At 54.0% G+C, this 14,272-nt stretch overlaps 2 protein-coding genes across 7 annotated transcripts; one reads left to right on the forward strand and one right to left on the reverse strand.

Annotated features, from left to right (window-relative positions):
• Nucleotides 1-702: 702 nt before the first annotated feature.
• SMIM33 (small integral membrane protein 33) lies at nucleotides 703-3,520 on the forward strand. Its single transcript, XM_064366265.1, has 2 exons — nucleotides 703-810; nucleotides 2,341-3,520. Exons 1-2 carry the CDS (start codon nucleotides 703-705, stop codon nucleotides 2,728-2,730), a joined length of 498 nt encoding a protein of 165 aa, XP_064222335.1. The 3' UTR covers nucleotides 2,731-3,520.
• Nucleotides 3,521-4,974: 1,454 nt separating this feature from the next.
• STING1 (stimulator of interferon response cGAMP interactor 1) lies at nucleotides 4,975-13,848 on the reverse strand. 6 transcript variants are annotated; one of them, XM_064366371.1, is made up of 8 exons: nucleotides 13,731-13,846; nucleotides 13,262-13,354; nucleotides 12,086-12,312; nucleotides 11,772-11,955; nucleotides 11,403-11,511; nucleotides 8,966-9,204; nucleotides 8,026-8,212; nucleotides 4,975-5,895 (listed from the first exon to the last, which is right to left on the reverse strand). In XM_064366371.1, exons 2-8 carry the CDS (start codon nucleotides 13,277-13,279, stop codon nucleotides 5,702-5,704), a joined length of 1,158 nt encoding a protein of 385 aa, XP_064222441.1. In that variant the 5' UTR covers nucleotides 13,280-13,354; nucleotides 13,731-13,846; the 3' UTR covers nucleotides 4,975-5,701. The 6 variants fall into 6 exon arrangements, with proteins under 6 accessions (XP_064222441.1, XP_064222440.1, XP_064222444.1 ...); XM_064366370.1 differs by having other exon boundaries at nucleotides 13,602-13,846; XM_064366374.1 differs by lacking the exon at nucleotides 12,086-12,312 and having other exon boundaries at nucleotides 13,731-13,848.
• Nucleotides 13,849-14,272: the final 424 nt, after the last annotated feature.

Below are 14,272 nucleotides of genomic sequence, written 5' to 3' on the forward strand. Positions count from 1 at the left end.
ACACCCGGCCATTAAACATGGAATTCTATAAGATGTTTATCCCTGTGGTGAGAAGGAGTGAGGGCTTCTGTTTTAATTGTAATATTAACATTTTAAAAATAAATGTGACAAACTATTGAGAGAAGACAGAGCTGACGGTTGAGACTTGGAAATTTAGAGACGTATTATGTATTTATTAAAGAGAGAGTGTATTATCTGCAGTTTCCATTGTGTTTGAACTATTTCATTTAGAAAGAAAAGATCAAAGGACAGTAATTCCAGGAAATCGGTTGGGGTGAGGAGCCAGCATAACTTGGTTGGGGGCAGGTTGGGTTGGGGCGCTGGCCAGGCTTCTGGGATCTGGTGGGGGAAGGGTGGGCAGGCACACCCAGGCTCCTGAAGCTGGCAGGGGGCATGAAAGGAGGTGCCAAGGAGGAAGATTAAGGTACTATCAGAGTTAAGGGCAGAGCCCAGGGTAGCCCAGATGTTCCCGGAAGGAAGTGCAAGCGAAGGAGAGCGGTAAGAGTGTGTGCACAGGGTGTGTGCCTGTGGGCCCCGCAGACGTGGCAGCTCCGGGTAGGGGCTGTTCTAGGGCAGCCAGCCCTCCTTTACCCAGCTGGCTGCCAGTCCCAAAGGGAGCCCCGTGCCGGCCCGGACAATGCACCAGGTAGACTCTGCTCACCCCTTCCTGCCAGGCTGGGCTGACTTCCTGTGGGGGGCCCCATGTCTGTCACCCGCCTGAGCTTCCCCTTTTCCTCTGTACATCTAGAGCTGCTTCCCCACCCCCTGCCCTGGGAGCTTTGTGGCCTGGGACCCAAAAATACTTGTAAGGTAGGGAGTTTGGGGGTGTCTTTCCACAGGCAAAGGGCTGCGTGTGGGAGATGGGATAGCTTGGACAGTGGGACTGAGGGACTAAAGGAAATGGGTTTGTCTTGGGCAGCCTTTCCTGGCCTACCATGGGTGGGGCCACGCTGAGGGTGCAGGGTTAGAGGGAGGGGCTCCACCCGCTAAGATCTGCTCCAGCGTGGCCCATCTGGGAAGGGGAAGCTAAGGAGGAAAAGTTTCTTGGGCCTGTGAGGACCTCATCAACTCTAGGGCTTACAGTTTTGTGTTTTGCTGCCTTCACTACAGTGCCACCACCCTTATCTAACACCCAGCAGGGTGGAGACAGACAGGGGTACAGATCATGGCCCCCAGCTTTTGGTAAAACACTGAGGCTTTGACAAAGGAAGATTGGCACAGGGTCTTCTCAATCCATCCTGGGCAGAGCCAGGAGTCCACACTGGGCACCCCCTCCCCTCCAGGACTCCAGAACTGGATGCTGAGACCTCGGCGGAGTGGCGGAGGCACAGTTATAGGAGAGGCGTCCCCCTGCCTCACTCCAAGCTTCTAAGATTCATGTCCCCTCTACCTCTCCCCTGGCCAGGGTGCTGTCTGTCTGACTTCTGTGCAAGTGGGGAGTAAGGGGAGCCTAAGATGCTGGACAAGGACCTCCTTTTCCCAGGACTTTAGGAAGCAGGTGCTCTCTTGCTACTGCCCAGGATGTGGGGACAGCAGCCCATAGCATGCCAAGACTCCCGACCCAGGGCACAGGATCTATTTAGGAATTTTGCTGGAGACCTGGGAAGAGGCAACAGTGGGAGGAAACTTGGGGGCCCAAACTCTATATGCTGGACTGTGATGAAGCCAGCACTTTGTCCCTATCTGAATGACTTTGTCTCCCTGCGTCTGTTTCTTTTTTCTCCATCTTTATTTCTGTCCCTGTTTTTAATGTGTCTTTTTCTTTCCCTTTTCCTCTTTCTCCCTCTCTGTGTCCCCCTCTGCCTTTTCTGCCTTTTTCTTTTTCATTTTTTTTTTCTTGAGATGGAGTTTTGCTCTTGTGCCCAGGCTGGAGTGCAATGGCATGATCTCAGCTCACGGCAACTTCTGCATCCTGGGTTCAAGCGATTCTCCTGCCTCAGCCTCCCAAGTAGCTGGGATTACAGGCATGCGCCACCATGCCTAGCTAATTTTGTATTTTTTGGTAAAGACAGGGTTTCTCCACATTGGTCAGGCTGGTCTTGAACTCCTGACCTCAGGTGATCTGCCTGCCTTGGCCTCCCAAAGTGCTGGGATTACAGGTGTGAGCCACCATGCCCAGGCTGCCTTTTTCTTTTATGGTCTCTGTTGCCATGTGGTTTACCTCTATATTATCTGTCTCTTTCTAGGTCTTTACTCTGACTTTTCGTCTTTCTGCTTGTCTCTGGTCCCTTGCCCCACCCCGCACCTCAGGTTCCTTTGGGTGTTTGTCTCTCTTTATTTTGGTCATTTTCTGTGTGTATACACCCATGTCACCCTGTCTCTCTGCCACACCCCTCCCAGGCTGGCCACTACTCCTGGCCTTCTCCAGCTGTGAACAGTTCACGGGGGCAGGAGCCCCAGAGGCAGCTTCCGGAGGTGCTAGGTGGCACCTGGGAACCACCTCGAGGTGACGGGCTGCACATAGTCACCATCATCGTCACTGTCTTTGTTCTGCTGGCAGTCTGCATCGTGGTGGCAGTCCACTTTGGGCCAAGGCTGCACCAGGGCCATGCCACACTCCCTACGGAGCCACCAACCCCAAAGCCAGAGGATGGCATCTACCTCATCCACTGGCGGGTGCTGGGCCCCCAAGACAGTCCCGAAGAAGCACCGAAGGGCCCTCTTGTCCCTGGCTCCTGCCCTGCGCCAGATGGACCCAGGCCCAGCATCGATGAAGTCACACATCTGTAGCAGCGAGACTGGAAAGTTAGCCTGACCTAGCTCAGAACAAGAAACCAGACAGAGAAAAAGGGCAAAAGCAAATTGGAGCCTGGGCATCAGAGCGTCGGAAGGGCACACTGGACTCAGCTGGAGCTGCTCTCTCAGAACATTTATAGAGAAAGCCCTGTGGTGGGCAGGAGATATCAAAGAAGCTCGAGGGCCCTGCCCAGAAACACGCTGCTGGGGGCCTTCCCAGGGCCTGAGGCCACCTCACAAGGTCACTCCCTCTTCAGGGACCACCAGACCCCTGAATCTCCTTTTCCGAGTCTCTGCCCCTTCACCGAGCCCCTCGTCTCCTTCCCTTTTGTTGTAACGTGAATCCAGTTTGGGAGGTTCCACCAGCTCCCCCAAGCAGGAATGCCAGAGGCCCCGTGGAGCGGCCCTGATCCTACAAAGGCCAGCCAGGAAGAGCCCAGGCAGAGAAGCTGGGGTCCGCCTTCCCTGAGACTCCCTGGGCTCAGGGAAGTGACGAATGCCTGTCCTCCGTCAGTCAGGGGCCATCCTTCAGCTGTCAGGCCCAGACCTTGTTGACAAGCTCCAAAATCCTTGTAAGCCCAAGCACAATTTATAGTTCAAAGACTGGCTTTCAAAGGCCCCCACCGACTCTGTCTTGCCTCCCCAGAAGGGATGGGGGGAGTTTGGGGGGCTCTCATTGCCTTCCACTTTCTGTGTGCCTGGGCCTGTTGGAAAAGCCTAGAATGTACCACAGGACATTTCCCAGACCTTTCCAGCTGATGAAAAAACAGGAAAGGAAAAGGAGCTCCATGGAGCTTGTTTGGGGAAGGAAGGAGTGGGGTGGGGACCACTACCAGCAGTGGGAGGGCCTGGATCTAGTCAGCAGGGGGGTCAGGAAGATGCAGCCAGGGGCCAGGAAGACAAAACTGGGCCTTCTGGTGGCTCAGTGCCTCCTGGTGGCACTGCCTTCCCCAGCACCTCTGAATCTCATTCATCTGCAGACAGATATTAATGGCAGGACCTCTGGTGCTTTACCCTGGGGAACTCCTGGGGGCATTGGCTGGGAAATAACAGAAGATAAAAAGGAACAGAGGTGGGGACTGCAGCTTGTGCAGAGGACAGGCTTGCCTCCTTTGGGACTGGGGAGAGGCAGCTAAAATGTTAATAGCTGCCCCTTGTTGGACAGGGGCAGGACGCCAGGCTTCTCTGTGGACCTACAGATATGGTACCATTCACTCCTCGAAACAACCTCCAGGAGAGGGGCCACTGCTATCCCCATTTTACACTCGGGGAAACTGAGGCTTGTTTATCAAGACACCTAGGTAGACACAGGTACTAAGTGGTGAAGTCAGGATTTGAACCTGGGGTCATCAGACTCCACAGCCGAAGCCCTATGCTAGGGACTGGATGGATTGGAAAGACCTTTGATTCTGGGCTGGTTTCTGGTATACGAGCCACTAGTGTGATGATGGAGGATTCTCAGGCCTTGGGGACAGGGTGGCTGGCATACTTCCGGAGAGCGGGGACTGTTCCCACTTGACCCCCTTGGCTCTGCCGTCCTTAGGGGGAGCCAGTTCCTTCTGACCAATGTGTGTCTGTGTGGAGCATTTCTCCACAGTGATGCTGTACTCAGAAATGTATACTGAGCATTTGTGATCAAAACAAAAAAAAAAACGGTGGGAGGGAGGGAACGAGCCCAGCCTGGTGGGACAAACGGAACTAGCAGAGATGAGCTGCCTTCCCTCCCAGATGGAGGCAGCTGCGCCTTCAAAGCCTTGTCACAGTGGCTCAGTTGTGACCATGATGGCGAAAGGTACAGCATGGCAGCTGGCTGTGCTGTCCAAGGCCCTCCAGGAACTGTCCCATCTCATCACACAAACTCTTTCTCCCTTGTCCCTTTGCAGGCTCACTCATCTGGCACATATAGTTAGTGACCCCTGCTCCTTTGAGTGGCCCCTTGCCCAGGACACAGCTGTGTACCCCTCATGGCATCATCTGTGTGCTGGCTCAGGCCAAGCCCATGGTCCCTGCTCCCCAAGCCTCTCACTGGAGACAAGGGCGCTGAAAGGATAGGTGCCCTCAGCACAACGGATAGGCTCCATCCAGATGGAAAATGACACCCAGCCCCCTGCTGGCCTGTATTAGGATGAGGAGGGGTGCAGGGAAGCATGCATGTGCAGGCAGGTTTGGGGCATCAGGGACAGTAAATCCCATCTGTTATATCAGTCAGAGTCCAGCAGGAAAAAGACGACACTCACATTGGGTAATCTGAGGCATGCTTTAAAAAGGGATCATTGAGAAAGCGTGGAGTGTAAGGAAACCGAAGGTGAGAGGGAGGACTCTAGTGGGGTGGGGTGGGGCCCATACACAGCTAGACTTAAGGGGCCGGGGAGGAAGCAGTTCCAGAACCCTAGAGACAGCCTTGGTTATGCAAGGGTTACCCGGCAGGAGAGCCCACAGCAACCCTGATGCTGCACGGTGGGAGCGGGAGGATTCACTACCCCAAATTCAGCCTCCTCCCCTCCATTCTCCCGCTGGGGGTCCCCAATAATGGAACATGACCAGGAGTCAGAGGGCAAAGGAGCCTGTTGATACCATCTAGAGAGTTTGGTATACCAGAGCAGAGGAAGGAGAGAAGAGTGGGGAGTAAGTCTGGAAGGCCCAATGAAAGACACCTGGCACAGGCCTTAAGCACCTAGCATCCAGAGCTTATGAGAAACTTCCACATACTCAGTCCTCACTACAACCGTGAGGGAGGAAGGGCAGTGATTATGATCCCTTTCATAGGCTGAAGCCACTGAGGCTCAGAGAGGGGAAACCACTGGCCCAAGGGGACAGGACTCATCTCGACATGTCAAGTCCTAGGCCCTTCCCTGCAAGGCCCCTGTGGGAGGAAATGGCTCTGCTGGACATTCAGCCACTGAAGAAAGCCCCCAGTCCAGAGCCTTGGAGACCACCGGAGGCTCAGGCAGAGTGACTTTGGGTCTCAGAAGAGATCCGAGCGGAGAGGGAGGGGCTTTTCCATTCCGCTGATGAGGAGCTGAGGCTCTTGGGACATCGTGGAGGTACTGGGCACCTCTGAGGTCTTCAAGCTGCCCACAGTAACCTCCTCCTCTTCCTCCTGCCGCAGATGCCGGAGAACCTCCTGGGACAGCGAGAAGCTGCTTCCATCTGCAGGTTCTGAAACAGGGAGATGGTGGAGAGTGGAGTGAGGACCTTACACATTCCCACTTGAACACGTCTAGAAGACTTGCTGGAAAGATCCCCCAACCCTCCCTACCCGCTCTTCCTACCCACCCCCCACCCCAGCCACTGGGGCTAGAGTTTCATGGAATCCTAGAGCTAGAAGTGGTTTCCGGGAGAATGAAATTCCACCCTCTCACTTTTAGAGCTGATGCTCAGAGAGGAGCAGAAATCTGCCCGAGGTCACACAGTGAGGGAGCAGCAGAGCCAAGGCTGCAGCCCCAGCCTCCTGTGCCCATTGCATACCGGCCTGGGACTCTTTTGTTTCCTCTGGAATCCTAGATAAAGTGACAGGCCCCGAGAACCCACCTCTTCAGGCTTCATGGAGGGGCTACAGTCAAACACCTAAAAAAGCAATCTGGTATGCTGAGAAGAGGAGGCCTTCTCCCAGGGAAGGAAGGACAGGCCCAGGGTATGCTGCTGCCATAGCTCCTTCTGACTCTTTGGAAGACCCTGAGATCCCTGACTCCCGCTGCCCTCCAGCCTATCAACCCCTCACTCCATCAACCCCTCACCCTATCAACCCCTCACTCCATCAACCCCTCACCCTATCAACCCCTCACTCCATCAACCCCTCACTCCATCAACCCCTCACTCCATCAACCCCTCACCCTATCAACCCCTCACCCTACCAAACCCTCACTCCATCAACTCCTCGCTCCATCAGCCCCTCACCCTATCAACCCCTCACTCCATCAACCCCTCATCCTATCAAACCCTCATCCTATCAACCCCTCACCCTATCAACCCCTCACTCCATCAACCCCTCACTCCATCAACTCCTCATCCTATCAACCCCTCACTCCATCAACCCCTCACCCTATCAACCCCTCACTCCATCAGCCCCTCACCCTATCAACCCCTCACTCCATCAACCCCTCATCCTATCAACCCCTCACTCCATCAACCCCTCACCCTATCAACCCCTCACTCCATCAATCCCTCACCCTATCAACCCCTCACTCCATCAACCCCTCACTCCATCAATCCCTCACCCTATCAACCCCTCACCCTATCAACCCCTCACCCTATCAACCCCTCACTCCATCAATCCCTCACCCTATCAACCCCTCACTCCATCAACCCCTCACTCCATCAACCCCTCATCCTATCAACCCCTCACTCCATCAACCCCTCACTCTATCAACCTCTCACTCCATCAACCCCTCACCCTATCAACCCCTCACCCTATCAACCCCTCACTCCATCAACCCCTCATCCTATCAACCCCTCACTCCATCAACCTCTCACCCCATCAACCCCTCACCCTATCAACCCCTCACCCTATCAACCCCTCACTCCATCAACCCCTCATCCTATCAACCCCTCACTCCATCAACCTCTCACCCCATCAACCCCTCACCCTATCAACCCCTCACTCCATCAATCCCTCACCCTATCAACCCCTCACTCCATCAACCCCTCACTCCATCAATCCCTCACCCTATCAACCCCTCACCCTATCAATCCCTCACCCTATCAACCCCTCACTCCATCAACCCCTCACTCCATCAATCCCTCACCCTATCAACCCCTCACCCTATCAATCCCTCACCCTATCAACCCCTCACTCCATCAACCCCTCACTCCATCAATCCCTCACCCTATTAACCCCTCACTCCATCAACCCCTCACTCCATCAATCCCTCACCCTATCAACCCCTCACCCTATCAACCTCTCACCCTATCAACCCCTCACTCCATCAACCCCTCATCCTATCAACCCCTCACTCCATCAACCTCTCATCCTATCAATCCCTCATCTTATCAACCCCTCACCCTACCAAACCCTCACTCCATCAACTCCTCACTCCATCAGCCCCTCACCCTATCAACCCCTCACTCCATCAACCCCTCATCCTATCAAACCCTCATCCTATCAACCCCTCACCCTATCAACCCCTCACTCCATCAACCCCTTACTCCATCAACCCCTCATCCTATCAACCCCTCACTCCATCAACCCCTCACCCTATCAACCCCTCACTCCATCAGCCCCTCACCCTATCAACCCCTCACTCCATCAACCCCTCATCCTATCAACCCCTCACTCCATCAACCCCTCACCCTCGTAGACAATGAGGCGGCAGTTGTTCTGAGACTCAGGGGCATCTGCCAGTATGTCCTCAAGTGTCCGGCCGAAGAGTTTGGCCTGCTCAAGCCGATCCTCCCGGCTAAAGCCAGCTTGGCCATATTGTGACATGGCAAACAAAGTCTGCAGTGGGGAGGCATACTCCAGGACACAGGCGCCTGCCTGGAGGAGGAAAGAGGAAGACCAGACTAAGCCAGGACCCAGGGGGATGGAGAATGGAGGGTCCAGTCCAGGCCCTGGCCTCTAGTGTCACAGGCTGAAGCCCCACTCCCTCAACCTGTAATGATGGAGTCCTGGGAGGCGGCCACCCTGATGGGGTCTATGCTGTCTGTCCTGCCTTTGCCTCTGATACCCAATTCTGAAATCAAGGCCAGGGCTGAGCTAAATTTACCCTTCACAGATCTTCCTCCTAAGATCCCAGGGCAAGACCCACAGAGCAAGGCTGTCAACTGCTGCAGCTGGGAATCAGGTCTGGGCTGGGCTCTGGGGTTCAACTCTGGTCTGGGTTCTCCTGCACCCACATGAAATCCTTCAAATGTTCTCACAGCCTTTGTCTAAGGCAGCTTTATGGTCAACTGCATGGTACAGTCAAGTTGAGATCGTTCACTTTCCTACTGTGTCTCTGAGCTTCAGTGTCCTCCTCTGTAAAGTGGGGATGCTAACAGTCCCTACCCCATAGGGTGGTGGTGAGAATTCAATGAGGTGGTCAGATGACACACGGAGAATAGCAGCCAGCACATAGTAAGTGCTCAATAAATGTTACTAATCATTATCATTCAGAGCTGAATCCTGCCCAGCCCTAGGGACACTACAGCTCAGAGAAGGGCAGTGAATTTTAATCAGTGCTTGGCCAGGGCCCAGGGTTCTGGGGGTCCTGACCCCTCCCCAGGGACCCCCACTTCCCTGCGCACTCACCCGCTGCCCGTCCTCCAGAAGCTCATAGATGCTGTTGGTGTAAACCCGCCCCTTGATGCCAGCACGGTCAATGGTCTGCTGGGGCAATTTATCCAGGAAGCGAATGTTGGGGTCAGCTGTACTCAGGTCGTCAGGCACCCCACAGTCCAACGGGAAGAGGATATACAGCCGCTGGCTCGCTGGACCCCGAAGCACATTGTTGTTATGCTGATTGTAAGTTCGAATCCGGGCCTGGAATCCTGAGGCAGGGAAGCCCAAGAAGTCATTCCCGATAACCCTCTCTCCTACCTGATTCAGGACTGAGACCCAGATTATTGGCCCCACAGTGTGTGGGTGCCAGAGAATGGAGAGTACAGTGCACTCTCATTGTACAGGAGGCCAGGAGGGGCAGCGCCTCTGAAAGCCCTTCTACCCTTCCTCCTAGGGCCCTGCCCTTCGCCCCCCGCCTCACTTCTTTCCTCAGATGTCTATGTTAGCCCCACTTCCCACTATGGCTTTCAGGGCTCTGAGAGGCAGGCAGAACTCTGGGAGGTGACATTCCCAGCTTTCTCGTGTGCACAGAGCCAGGCCGCTACCCCCAGATCAGTCTCCTAGCAGAAGCCCTAGGAGATAGCAATGAGATATGGAAGAGCTGCAGCTTTAGCCTGCAAGTCAGAGGAATAAAACATAAAGGCTTAGGCCGGGCACCTGTAATCCCAGAACTTTAAGGAACTGAGGCAGGTGGATCACTTGAGGTCAGGGGTTTGAGACCAGTCTGGGCAACATGGTGAAACCACATCTCTACTAAAAATACAAAAATTGGCCAGGCGTGGTGGTTCATGCTTTTAATCCAAGCACTTTGGGAGGCTGAGGCAGATCACGAGGTCAGGAGTTTGAGACCAGCCTGGCGAACACAGTGAAACCCCGTCTCTACTAAAAATACAAAAAAAAAGTTAGCTGGGCATGGTGGCGGGTGCCTGTAATCCCAGCTACTCCGGAGAATCGCTTGAACCCAGGAGGCAGAGGTTGTGGTGAGCCGAGATCATGCCACTGCACTCCAGCCTGGGAGACAGGGCTAGACTCTATCTCAAAAAATTAATTAATTGGCCAGGCGCGGTGGCTCAAGCCTGTAATCCCAGCACTTTGGGAGGCCGAGGCGGGCAGATCATGAGGTCAAGAGATCGAGACCATCCGGGTCAACATGGTGAAACCCCGTCTCTACTAAAAATACAAAAATTAGCCAAGCGTGGTGGCAGGCACCTATAATCACAGCTACTTGGGAGGCTGAGGCAGAAGAATCACTGGAACCCGGGAAGCAGAGGTTACAGTAAGCTGAGATTGTGCCACTTCATTCCAACCTGGGCGAAAGAGTGAAACTCCATCTAAAGAAAAAAAAAATCTGGTGGGGCATGGTGGCTCACCTGTAACGCCAGCACTTTGGGAGGCCAAAGCAGGTGGATCACCTGAGGTTGGGAGTTCGAGACCAGCCTGACCAACATGGAGAAACCCTGTCTCTACTAAAAATACAAAATTAGCCAGGCATGGTGGCACACATCTGTAATCTTAGCTACTCAGGAGGTTGAGGCAGGAGAATTGCTTGAACCCGGGGGGCAGAGGTTGAAGTGAGCCAAGATCACGCCATTGCACTCCAGCCTGGATAACAAGAGCGAAACTCTGTCTCGAAAAAAAAAAAAAATCTAAGGCCAGCTCAGTGGCTCATGTCTATAATCCCAGCACTTTGGGAGGCTGAGGTAGGTGGATTACTTGAGGTCAGGAGTTCAAGATCAGCCTGGGCAACATGGTGAAACCCTGTCTCTACTAAAAATACAAAAAAATTTAGCCAGGCATGGTGGCAGGCACCTGTAATTTCAGTCATTTGGGAGGCTGAAGCAGGAGAATCGCTTGAACCCGGGAGGTAGAGGTTGCAGTGAGCTGAGATTGTGCCGCTGCACTCTAGCCTGGGCAACAGAGAGAGACTTTGTCTTAAAAAAAAAAAAAAAATCTAAAATAGGGATGGGCATGGTGGCTCCTGCTTATAATCTCAGCACTTTGGGAGGATTGCTTGAGCCCAGGAGTTCAAGACTAGGCTAGGCAACATAGCAAAATCCTGTCTCTTGTTTTTATAAATAAATAAATAAATAAAATAAAACAGGAATGAAGATTATTCCTTCTTCACATGGTGTGAATTAGAAAATGCACAGGAGGGCACACAGCATGCAGTAAATATTTACTGAAAGAATTCACAAGTGACCTTCGGCAAGTCACTTAATGGCTCTAAGCCCCATATTCCTTTCTGCTAATCAGGCATCATAATAACATCGTTCATGCCTTGGGATCAAAGGATTTGGTAGACATGAAAATGCTTCAAAGAGTATAGTGAGTTCTGGAAACACAAGAGGCTGTGTGTCTTAGTGTCTGTTTTGTAGATCTGGAAATATGGGCGTAGAGGATGGCCCACCTGGCAGGATCAGCCGCAGGTACCCGATGTAATATGACCATGCCAGCCCATGGGCCACATTGAAGTTCCCTTTTTCACAGACTGCAGAGATCTCAGCTGGGGCCAGGCCCTGTGAACAGCAGGATGGGGCTGGGGGGCCCCCATCAAGAACACCCAGAGAACTCCTCCTCCTCCAAGGCTTCCCAAACTGCCACTGACTTGATCCCTCCTTTGCCATTGCTGAACCCACTGTTCCAGGACATGATAGCTCTACTCCACCGACTCCAACCTTTAAACCGGTCCCACTCCCAGTACTGAGCTCAGGACAGGCCACACCCCGTTTCCACAGCCTCCACTTGGCCAGAGCTTCTGCCTCCCCCTGTGTCATACCTTGAGGCCCAGGAGGATGTTCAGTGCCTGCGAGAGGCCCAGGAGGGCAAGCGTCCAAGTGAAGGGCCGGCCAAGCTCATTTGGGAGGAGGCAGTAGAAATAGCTGGACAGCAACAACTGGGCCCCGAGGCGGATGGGGCAGCCTAGGCAGGCCCGCACAGCCCTCCAGTAGCTGCCCTGGTACCTGTGGGTGACAGCCAGGCCCCAGCCCCCAGCCCGGCTCAGCCAGAGAGGTTCAAGGAGGAGCAGGGGTAGGCATCAAGGGAGTGACACATGCTGGATACCCCATCCCCAAGGGTACTGCAGTGAGTCACCTGGAGCGGACGTGGCGCAGCTCCTCGGCCAGGCTGCAGAGCCTGTTCAACAGCAGTCCCAGCTGCAGGGAGGCTAGGTGGAGGACTAGGAACCGGAGAATGTCCTCTGGTGGCTCTCCTAGCCACCAAAGAGTCACTAGGCAGATACTCAGCAGAACCAAGGCTGCCTCCTGGGCCCTGTGACCCCGGGGATGTGGGATGGATGGATGTAGGCTGGAGTGGGGCATCTGTGGGCACCAAGAAATCCATGACCATGCTCCCCTCACCCTCCTGCCCTTCTAGAACTGAGGCTCTGGCTGGGTACCTCCTGCCAGCTCCCCTTTCCCTGGTGCCCAGCCACTCTCAGAGGCTGCTCGTAGAGACACCTCTAGGAGACAGGCTGGGAATGTCACCCCAAAGCTCCTGTCCCAGCGAGGTTTGCTGAAAGCAGAGCAGGGCCTGCACACACACACACCCACAAGCCCAGGGAGACCATGGGTGTAGTGAAGAAAGAAGGCAGCAACTATCCCAGACCCAGGCTTGAAGCTGTCCTGTGCAGCCTTACCCAACCAGGAACCCTTGGGGACCTGGGTTCCCCTGTCCCCGGAATCCACCTCAGGGAGGACCTTAGTCAACAAAACGGAAAACAGGGCTGGGCGTGATGGCTCACGCCTGTGGTCCCAGCACTATGAGAGGCTGAGGTGGGCAGATCACGAGGTCAGGCATTCGGGACCAGCCTGACCAACACGGTAAAATCCCGTCTCTACTAAAAATACAAAAATTAGGCCGGGTGTGGTGGCTCAAGCCTGTAATCCTAGTACTTTGGGAGACCGAGGTGGGTGGATCACCTGAGGTCAGGAGTTGAAAACCAGCCTGGCCATCATGGTGAAAACCCACTTAAAAAAAAAAATACAAAAATCAGCCAGACATGGTGGCGGGCGCCTGTAGTCCCAGCCACTCAGGAGGCTGAGGCAGGAGGATCACTTGAACCCGGGAGGTGGAGGCTGTAGTGAGCCCAGATCACGCCACTGCACTCCAGCCTTGGGGAGAGAGTGAGACTCGGTCTCAAAAAAAGAAAAAACCAAAGTGGAAAACAGAGCTCAGGGAGTGGGGACAGGGCAGCCAGCAGGCACCCCCTGGCCTCTGGGTGCCAGGGGCCCTAGGTTTGGCATTCCACTAGGCTGCTCTTGAGCCTACCTTCTGCCTCCAGGACATTGGCTGCTCCGGATGATGGCAGGGAGAGAAGGCCCAGCGCTACCAGCAGACAAGGGCAGCTTCTCTGAGTGCAGCCTGAAAATGAAATGTTACACGATTGCTTTCTCCACAACACCCCAGCCCTGGCGTCTCTCCAAACCGCAGCTTTAGTTGTGCTGGGAGGATGGGTGTTTCCTGCTCCTCAGGAAGGGAGGTAGAACCCTTCCCTCAAAGCCCTCATGAGCTGGGCATGAGTCTTGGGGTCAGGGGTGAGGTTTAAGAAAGCCCCCATTCCATTGCTCTTTGCAACCCCCAACCTGAGGGTGTTTAGAAACACACTCACCACAGTCGCAGCTCTGAACACCAGGTTCCCCTCAAGCCACCACGATCACTGTACCCAACACCTGTACCCAACACACTGGACCTAGCACCTAAGCAGGACTTCACAGGCTCAGCCAAAGGCAGCACATACATCACACGATGCTTCTCTGTCTCACATTTTTCTTATGGTTTCCAGGATGCAGATCCTCTTTTTCTAAAAAGCATGACCTAGGAGGGAGGAGTGGAAAATAAACAGTAATTTCCTGTAACAAGAGCCTTTTTTATAAAGCACTTGGAGGGAGAGGAGGGGCACAGAGGAAGGGGGGTTTGGCTCTTTGCAGGAAATGGCCACGCCTGTGACTTCTCTGAGACAGCCCACTAGTTTCTGCCCTGAAGGCCATTGTGGGGATGATATTAAGCCAGTGCACAAGTAATTATGGGCCTGGCACAGTGGCTCACGCCTGTAATCCCAACACTTTGGAAGACTGAGACGGGTGGATCACTTGAGGTCAGGAGTTAGAGACCATCCTGGTCCACATGGTAAAACCCCATCTCTACTAAAAATATAAAAGTTGGCTAGGCGTGGTGGTGGGTGCTTGTCATCTCAGCTACTCAGGAGGCTGAGGCAGGGAAATCACTGGAACCTGGGAGGCAGAGTTTGCAGTGAGCAGAGACTGAGCCATTGCACTCCAG

This window comes from Aotus nancymaae, unplaced genomic scaffold (genome assembly GCF_030222135.1).
Source record: "Aotus nancymaae isolate 86718 unplaced genomic scaffold, 86718_ANA_hifiasm-v0.15.2.pri h1tg000064l_1, whole genome shotgun sequence".
In the NCBI taxonomy this organism is placed as follows: Eukaryota; Metazoa; Chordata; class Mammalia; order Primates; family Aotidae; genus Aotus; species Aotus nancymaae.

Coding starts and splice junctions, on each gene's coding strand:
- STING1 (XM_064366371.1), bottom strand. Junction 11,512..11,771: donor ACATCCTCCTGGGCCTCAAG/GTATGACACAGG, acceptor TGCTGTTCACAG/GGCCTGGCCCCAGCTGAGAT. Junction 9,205..11,402: donor CCTGCGGCTGATCCTGCCAG/GTGGGCCATCCT, acceptor TCCCTGCCTCAG/GATTCCAGGCCCGGATTCGA.
- SMIM33 (XM_064366265.1), top strand. CDS start 703: ATGTCTGTCACCCGCCTGAGCTTCCCCTTTTCCTCTGTACATCTAGAG. Junction 811..2,340: donor GACCCAAAAATACTTGTAAG/GTAGGGAGTTTG, acceptor CACCCCTCCCAG/GCTGGCCACTACTCCTGGCC.